This window comes from Neltuma alba, unplaced genomic scaffold (genome assembly GCF_004799145.2).
Source record: "Neltuma alba isolate B1F8T4 unplaced genomic scaffold, ASM479914v2 tig00001414_pilon, whole genome shotgun sequence".
Classification (NCBI taxonomy): domain Eukaryota; kingdom Viridiplantae; phylum Streptophyta; class Magnoliopsida; order Fabales; family Fabaceae; genus Neltuma; species Neltuma alba.
In genome coordinates this window covers 61,746-71,058 of record NW_021632455.1, presented here as the reverse complement: position 1 = coordinate 71,058, position 9,313 = coordinate 61,746, and the positions used below count along the sequence as shown (strand labels likewise).

The 9,313-nt window shown below is 29.5% G+C and overlaps 1 protein-coding gene across 2 annotated transcripts; it reads left to right on the top strand.

Annotated features, from left to right (window-relative positions):
• Nucleotides 1-695: 695 nt before the first annotated feature.
• Nucleotides 696-5,689, top strand: LOC114756922 (beta-glucosidase 40-like). 2 transcript variants are annotated; one of them, XM_028945899.1, is made up of 12 exons: nucleotides 696-787; nucleotides 896-954; nucleotides 1,935-2,010; nucleotides 2,449-2,520; nucleotides 2,624-2,711; nucleotides 3,159-3,414; nucleotides 3,650-3,765; nucleotides 3,865-4,088; nucleotides 4,202-4,233; nucleotides 4,573-4,675; nucleotides 4,879-4,987; nucleotides 5,251-5,689. In XM_028945899.1, exons 3-12 carry the CDS (start codon nucleotides 1,950-1,952, stop codon nucleotides 5,444-5,446), a joined length of 1,257 nt encoding a protein of 418 aa, XP_028801732.1. In that variant the 5' UTR covers nucleotides 696-787; nucleotides 896-954; nucleotides 1,935-1,949; the 3' UTR covers nucleotides 5,447-5,689. The 2 variants fall into 2 exon arrangements, with proteins under 2 accessions (XP_028801732.1, XP_028801725.1); XM_028945892.1 differs by having other exon boundaries at nucleotides 773-787; nucleotides 3,210-3,414.
• The last annotated feature ends 3,624 nt before the right edge of the window (nucleotides 5,690-9,313 follow it).

The following is a 9,313-nucleotide window of genomic DNA, read 5'->3' as shown; positions in this document are numbered from 1 at the left end:
AGCTCATTAATTATCCTACAAGTGACTAATATTTGGGAACAAACTTTTTTCCTACAAATGACTTATAAATAGAAATAGAGTGGTATTTACTCTATCTCTCTCTATGCATTCATTAAGTCAACAGGGTTAAAATTCAAAACAAAAACTTATTAATTATCCTATAAGTGATTGTTATTTAGGAACAAATTTTTGTCCTATAAGTGATTTATAAATAGGAACCGAGTAGCATGTAGCGAAAATTAATGAGCCAATTTTGATTAGCTAACTGTACTACTTTAACTGGATGTTTTATATTCGAGTCCTGGGTGGTATATAACTGTATTAAATACTTGTTGGGATACCTGACGCTATTACAAAAAAGAAAATGAAAATATTGTATGAATTAGTGTGAATAAATCAATCAAAGTCCAATGATGCCAAATTACCTAACAATTTCAACGATTTGAAGTATTGTTTTTAGATATTTGAACAAAAATGAAAACTAACAAGGTAAATGGAAAGGAAACTTCAAGCTTTCGTCCGAATTCAATTCTCTCTCCTTAATAGTATGAAGGCTTGTGGATTTTTTTTTTTAATGTCAATTATCAATTAATGATGTAAGATGTGAGACACATGCAAGTGCAATCTTGGTGATTTTATTTTGGTTGAACATATTGATCAAATTATTTGGAAATAAATAAAAATAATAATGATATTGTTAAATTTTCTTTTTTTGTGCAGTACGAAGGAGCTGTGAAAGAAGATGGAAGGGGACCCTCTGTGTGGGATAAATTTTCACATACTTTTGGTAAGACATTGCCTATAAATTTAATTTAATTTTAATTGCATCAAAGAATTTTGAAAAAATTATTTGGCTATTAAGAAACTGATGATGCATATGATTACTGTGTTGCAGGCAAGATATTAGATTTTAGCAATGGTGACATTGCCGTGGATCATTACCATCGGTATGAGGTAAGTAAAGCTGAGCATCATTAAATATATACTATCTCTAATCCTTAATATAAGAATTATATAACTAATTTATGAATATTAAAAAAATTAGTTAAACTAGTTATTGATAACACTATATGTTTGGTTTTCTTAAACTATCTTTTTTAGTCATATGCATTAGAGCTAACCATTGAAGAAACTTCCTTGATATGGATAATTAATGGAGATATTTCAGAGAAAAATTATAAATTTAAAGGATAAAATGGATTGAATCTTATATTTATGACCAAAATAAACTCTTATCTAATTATTATACTTAAAACGGAAGGTAATAGTTTGAAAGACACCGAGCTCAAAACTAGAAGCCGCATTGTTCGTCACATATGAATAATCTGACTTTCGCTGGCTTTTATATGAGTATATTGACTATACTTTCTCTTGTCTTAAATATAAGAATTAAGAGAAGAATTTGCTTAATTTGAAAATTAAGTTCTCAATCTCCTTTATCTTCTAAATGTATACTTTTTCTAGTCATTAATATTAGAGCTACTTGATTAGTTTGAATAGATTAAGAAAGTTAAATTAATTAATTAATTATCACAACAAAAATGACATGATCTCTCTATATACCATTAAATTATATGTCAACTTATAAGTTAGATAAATTAGTTTTACGAAATGTATAAATAAGAGAGAGAAAGTATATAATTATGACCAAATTCAACACACAAGCTAGCTCATATACACACACTATCATATATTAGGGAGTGGGGACCTGAGGGATAATTTTTTTTCCTAAACGCTCCCTTTTGATGTCATGTATTGAACCCATTTTTTGTCACAAAAGTGGTTTTCAATGAAAATAATTAAAATTATGGGTATTTTAAAAAATCAATACATATTTCTTACAAATAATTAACTAATTTCTTTCTATAAAATAGTTATCTACCTTTTACATTTAGTATCGTATAGAGTAATACATTTTTGTTATGTGTAAACAGGAAGATATACAACTGATGAAGGACATGGGGATGGATGCATTTAGGTTTTCCATTTCCTGGTCTCGGATTTTTCCCAGTAAGTGTTGCTTTTTTTAAAAATTTTTTTGTCTTCCATATATGCAGAGTCCTCATACAATATTATTGAACTCCTTGATTAATAATCATATCAAAATCCAGTTTTCTTGATGTTATTTTGCTTCAAGCATGAGATTTCTTGAAGAATAAGATTATATTCTTAGGTTCAAATACAAGCTAAGACACAAGCAAAATGGGTAACACAAAATGATCAAATACTATACATTTTTCTTGTGTATATATTTCTGGTAGAAATGTGAAGTTTGATTTTATAACCTTTTGGTTTCAGTACACCTAAGTGTTTTACAAGACAAAAATTCTTTCAAATATTTATGCATGGCACACATTTAAGTCGATCCAAACAAGTACTTAGATAAGCTTATATACACTGGTGATGATATGATGATGAAATGGTGTGATATATATAATATTAATGTAGATGGATCTGGAGAAATCAATCAAGCAGGAATTGATCATTACAACAAAGTCATAAATGCTTTGTTGGCGAAAGGTAATGAATTTTAAGTTCGAAGCCATAAATTCATTATTTAGCAATAATAAGATGATTGTAATGCTTCTAAGTACTTGTTCCATTATCACAAACATTTTTGCAGGAATTGAACCCTATGTAACCCTTTACCATTGGGATCTACCCCAAGCCTTGGCAGACAAGTACAATGGATGGCTCAGCCCTGACATCATGTACATGCAAAAGAACTTTTGTATACTATATACATGCATATATCTACACACACACAAACACTCAGGCTAAAAATATATATACATACACATACACTTTAAATATATATATATACATACACACAGACTATGGTATTAAGGACCTAATTGTTGAGTTAATTTTGATCCTAAATGTAAGATATATTTCTTATATTTATCAGTTTTTTTTTCTAAAGTATCCCTATGAATATTCTTTCAATTATAATCAAGTAGGAAATGGAGAGGATATTAAGGAAGATGATTATGGTATCTTAAGAAAAACAAGTCATGTTTCTTGTAATTAACTAACTTACCTAACTTACTTAATCTAATCAAATTAGTTAAATAGGTCTTATATTAAGAAACGGAAGAGTATAAAATACTAAATTATATGTGCTCACATATGTTATCTTGCGTGTATATACATTGCAGAAAGGACTTCGCAATTTATGCGGAGACTTGCTTTCATAACTTTGGGGATAGGGTGAAGCATTGGATCACTTTCAATGAGCCTCATACATTTGCTACACAAGGGTATGACGTCGGCCTCCAGGCTCCCGGCCGCTGCTCGATCCTCCTCCGCCTCTTCTGCCCCGCCGGCAACTCTGCCACTGAACCTTACATTGTTGGTCATCATGTTCTTCTCTCTCATGCAACTGTGGCAGATATTTATAGGAAAAAGTACAAGGTAAGATCGGTGCTACCATGGAACTGGGTGCTCTCAACGGCGAAATTCTTAGCGTCCCTCGGCGGCTTTAACTCATTCATCTGGATTATTCTAAAAGTTAATAGTTGGTCACATCATCATGCTATTAGAAATTAAAAATAAATCTACATCATCTGTGAACAACTTTTTAATACCTTTTAGGGAACATCCAGTTTCCTGGACTTATCAAGTTTAAATTAACTGTATTATTTCGCAGGATGTACAACATGGATCACTTGGGATAGCTTTTGATGTCATATGGTATGAGCCACAAACAAACAAGAAAGAAGACGTTGAAGCAGCCCAGAGAGCTCAAGACTTTCAGCTTGGCTGGTAAGTATAGTCATTAATTAATAATACAGCATGAAGAAAAATGAACAAGTTATATATAAAAGCAAGATCATATGTGAATACTTGCTTATTACAACACAGGTTTCTGGATCCATTGATGTTTGGAGATTATCCAAGTTCAATGAGAAGCCGAGTTGGGAGCAGATTGCCAAAATTCTCACAATCTGAGGCCAATCTTGTGAAGGGTTCATTAGATTTTGTGGGAATCAACCATTACACTACCTTTTATGCAAGACAGAACTCCACAAACATTCTTGGAGTTTTGCTTAATGACTCAATTTCAGACTCAGGCGCCATTACTCTTCGTAAGTTCTTTCTGATCGATCATTTTGACAGTATTAGCTAGCTAGAGTGCTTTTAATTTCTCTGAGTGTTTGTTGTTTTGTTAATAATGGTGTTGTTTTCTCTTTTGTTTCAGCATTCAATGGAACTAAAGCTATTGGAGAAAGGGTATGTACAATGAAATAGAAGCATTTCTGTCAGAAAACCATTTTGCATGTATTTATAGGACCTATTTTTTTTCGTCTTGATTAAATCCTTTGACTTTATCCTATTAGTATCGTTAGTTTGTATTAACTTTCCTCCGTTAGCATTGTTATCCCGTATACAGGAGTTAACAGTGCTAAAAAGTAAAGTTAAAGGATTTAATTGAGAGAGAAGGATGCCAAATTCAGATTTAAAGGAAAATATAGACACCTGCAAAATTTTTTTTTTTTTTCTTTCTCTTCATATAATTAATGAGTAAGAGAATCTGATATATGACAATCTGCAAAATTCTGAGTTATACAGGCAAATTCTATATGGTTGTATATAGTTCCAAGAGGCATGAGAAGCTTAATGAATTACATCAAACAAAAGTATGGCAACCCTCCAGTCATTATCACTGAAAATGGTAATTTTTTTCCTTTCTCTTTCCACCATTATTTAAAAAAAAAAAAAAAAGCTCAGAAACACAACTTTATATATATTCTCCTCTTGTCATGTTATGTGGATTTCAGTTTTTAAGATATCACTGTTCTTATCAATTTTATTTTATCATTCTGAATGAAGTGTGATGAATTTGCCATTTTGTGTCTGTTATGGTATCTGGGACAGGAATGGATGATGCAAACAATATATTCATATCTATTAAGGATGCTCTCAAGGATGAGAAAAGGATTAGATACCACACTGGCTATCTATCTAGTTTACTAGATTCAATCAAGTACGTAATCAATTATAATCTCTCAAACTGTTTAATATTTCTATTGCTCAAAAGCCATTTTAAAGTTGAAACAATTTTTTTTCTATTTTTGACTTGTGGCAATTCTTCAAATCAATAGTTTTTCAAACTAACTTTTCAATATATTATCTAAACGAATTTTTGTCTGACTGATTTTGTTTTAGTAAAAGCATATTCAAACATAAAAAGTAAATACTTTTACAAACGTTATTAATCCAAATTTTTTGATGAATAATGAAATGCAGGGAAGATGGGTGCAACGTGAAAGGGTATTTTGTATGGTCATTATTGGATAACTGGGAGTGGGCCGCTGGATACACATCAAGATTTGGTCTTTATTTTGTTGATTATAGAGACAATCTAAAGAGATACCCAAAACAATCTGTCCAATGGTTCAAGAACTTCCTCAACCACTCAACTGCTGCTGCTGATACAAATTGATGAACATACCTGAATATTATTGAAAGCTAATTACATGTGTGTTGTGATTTGAATTAACAAGTGCTTTTAGACAGAAGAATATATAATGAAGCTGTTAAAAGATAGTTAGAGTGTGTTTTCCCATTAATGCTATAGGTTTTTTCTTTTCTTTATTGTTTTTTGTCGTTTTACTGTTGACTATATTTGTTGCAGAAATTTATATATTGTTCAATTTGATTTGATAAATAATTATTGTGACATTAACCCATATGAAAAGTAGAGAGGATTCTTTTTTGGTTAACCTTTTCTTCCACATTTTAACGATCACTGTAGAAAAATACTTCTGCACCCATTCAAAAGCCAGTGAAGAAAGTTCATTAAAAAAAGTACTTCTTCACCGATTCAAAACTTTCTACAACAGTTATATCTATACTGGTTACCAAATCAGGTTAAAAAAGGCCTTTCTCATTAGTGATATCAATTTAAATATTATATTTTATGTCGATCTTTTTCAAATTAATGGCAGGGTTTATACTATTTTGGTCCTAATAATTTAATTAGATTTTGGTTTTAGTTCTTATCGTTTCAAATAGTGGTTTTTTATCCTTATAATTTCACAAAGACTTGGTCTAATGATGTTAAATATAAGGACAAAAACCAAAATTTGTTAAAAATATAAGAACGTACAAAATCCAAATTCATTAAAAGTAAAAGAACTAAATAAGTTTTGATTTTGGTCCATATACTTTTAATAAGTATTTTTCTTGGTTTCTATGCTTAATGACGCTAACTCAAGCCAAGTTTTTATGAAATTATAAAGTCTAAAAACTATTATTTGAAATTACATGGATCAAAATCAAAATTTGATCAATAATAATCAATAATAATATTAATCTTAATGGAAGGGTGGAGTTCAAACTTGGATAATATGGAGGGGTGAGGCCCAAAAAGAAAACAAAACATGTTGAGGCTCATTTAAACCATGTACATGGGCCAACGCACTCCACGTGAATTGCCATTTAATTCATAGGGCAAAAACAAATTGAGAGAATTCTAACTTTTCTACATATTTACACTACAAATTATAATACCAACGAGGATTAAGAGGGTGTTTAGATACAAACCAAATCATGGTTTTACAAATATTTTTACGATTTATAAAGTAAATGTGAAGTTTTGTCTCGTTTTGTGGAAAAATACTTTTTATAAACACTTTTGAGGATTGTCAAATACCTCCTAAGTATAACAAAAAAGATCAATCATTCACATCATAAAGAACTAAAGTTTGAAGTTTGAACCCCACCGAGAGAGGTGTCAGTATTTAGTACTAACAATATCTCAAATATGACTGTTTTAAATAAAAAGATACTGTGTCTAACCAAAAAGAAAAAAAATTACAAATTATAAGTGAATTATTTATTTATTTATATCCACCAAATGAATGAAGTGATTTTTTTTTTCAGGTGTGCTTCATTTCGTGACATCTCTTTTTCTCTCCATTGCGTATATGTTAGGCGCCACTGCGGCCTAGAGTTCAGACAATGATTGAGGAAGCCTACTAAAGTACACCACCAAGTTACGCCGCAAGTAATGCCGAAATTAGGCTTCTTTTATACAAAGTCGGTTTTGGTGTTACTTCAAACCCAAAAAAAAAAAAAAAAAGGCACTAAAGTTGAACATTACAAATAGGAAAAGAGGAGTTGGAATTTCCAAGTTACGAAGGATCAATCATACTTGAAGTCTTGAACACAACACAAGCAAAGCTTCTTGGATTTGAAAATGAAGCTTCTCTATTTATATCAACACTGGAACAAGATTATTGATCAACTTTAAAGAACTATAGGCACAAATTCCTAATTATTTGATTGTGATACTACTTAAATCTAACTTAATTGATAATACTAAGTATATATGCATGAATAAAATTATGAAAGAATTACAATGATGTCCTAAGAAAAAAAAATTATAAAAACAAGTCCCAGAGATTATTATTCTCCACTCTAGGACTTGTCATTACAGGCTGCTCATATTGTCATTAAGAATTTTTAATAATTATTTCTTTTTTTTGAGACTTAATTGTAATTCTCTCTAAAATTATTCAAAGAAAACTATCATCTTTATTTAGGCTTTAGGCTTCGTGGCAATGTTTTAAAAGTGAAACGTATGTGGTTCATGATTCTCATGTTTCAATTGATTAGACCGGTAAATGAACCAGTCATATAATAATTAAATAAAAATTATTAAAAAAAATAATTGTATGCATACATACAACAATATACATGAGAAATAAATTCAAAATAAGTCTTAGTTGTCAATATAATAACGCGATAACATATGGAGTTGTCAATAAGATAACACAATATAACTACAACTGATATGAAAATATATTATACTTTTGAGAGGGTAAATTTTTTTTATACATATTTTTTCCAGTTTTTTTCGTGAAGCCAAAAAATTTATTAGGTTTTCTAAAAATCTTTCTAGTTCCCATTTTAATTTTGGGTTTCCACCCAATAGCGACTCACCTCTTATCTAAACCGACTCAATTTAACCATAAAAACAATTTTCTAGCCAAATCAAGTTGTTAGTGAATCCAAGTGATGATCTAACCGTCTAGTTTTGATCCAATTGTTTAATCACTACTTAATAGTAATTAATTTAAATTAATCAACAAATATTAGTTTTAGTGGAAGAGATTATAACTACAGCAAGCGTAGGGTTCAAAATTATGTGAATACAAAAAGATAAATTTAATGAGCTACTCCTCATTTAAGTTAAGGCCTAACAATACCTGAATCTAATTGGATAGTATCATATATTAAATACTATGTAAAAACTTAATTTAGATTAATGAGAAGTGCTAGACCCTTGATAATTTCACATTAATTTATTATAATATGTAAAAACTTTTTTTAAAAAAAATATATATCATTTTGTCTTACTTTTAAAACAAGACCCTTGATAATTCCTAACGGAGAACGATGGAAAAGTAAAGGAAGAATGAGAAGGGAAAGGGAAATGTCTTATCAAGCAAGGATTCTCGTGTGAAACTACTAGAGCCACTTTTCCATTTGTTTAAGACATTGACCTTACTTATGAGTCATCACTAAAGTTCTCTTGAGTCTTTAACCATCATATTAGTCCACGTCACATGCTCCTAACCCTAAGATATTTACATGTTCATCTTTATTAATGTCTTTAATATTTGGCGTCTGATTCCTCAATCTTCTCTCTCTTTTCCTCTTTCATTTCAGTTATCACTTACCTAATTCCTCCCATTTAATACTTAAAACCTCTAAATTCCAACAAAGTTAATTCTAACTGAATTTTCATGCTTTTGAATTTGATTAATTCGTCTAGATTCCCTACACGTTCTAGAGGGCGAATAATCTTACCCAACAAGTCCAAATCTAACCATGAAACATCTAAATCTTTTATACTTGATTCTATTTATATGCTAGGGAAAGAATTTTTTTCTTTAATATAAATTATTTTATTAAATTTATATGTTTACCCATAATTTATTATTCTGTAAACTGTTATTTTTTCAGAAAGTGTATATATATTAAATAAAAATAAAGTTGGAGAGTTATTAAATTTTTAAATATAGATAATATATTAATATTTTTTTTAATTCTGATAAAATATGTTGAAAGTACATTATAGATAGAATTATAAGAGTATTTTTTACTAAAATTTTATCATTTTTATTGTGAATGAACTTATATATAAAAGGAAAATATGAGAATTATATATAAACACATGAAAATAAAAATTTGATTTCATAAATAAAAAACAAAATTATTTGATAATATCATAACATTCAAATTTAACTTAGATGACCTACATATATAGACGTGACATATTATCTCTGATACTTAATATAAT

Coding starts and splice junctions, on each gene's coding strand:
- LOC114756922 (XM_028945899.1), top strand. CDS start 1,950: ATGAAGGACATGGGGATGGATGCATTTAGGTTTTCCATTTCCTGGTCT. Junction 3,766..3,864: donor CAAGACTTTCAGCTTGGCTG/GTAAGTATAGTC, acceptor ATTACAACACAG/GTTTCTGGATCCATTGATGT. Junction 4,089..4,201: donor CTCAGGCGCCATTACTCTTC/GTAAGTTCTTTC, acceptor CTTTTGTTTCAG/CATTCAATGGAACTAAAGCT.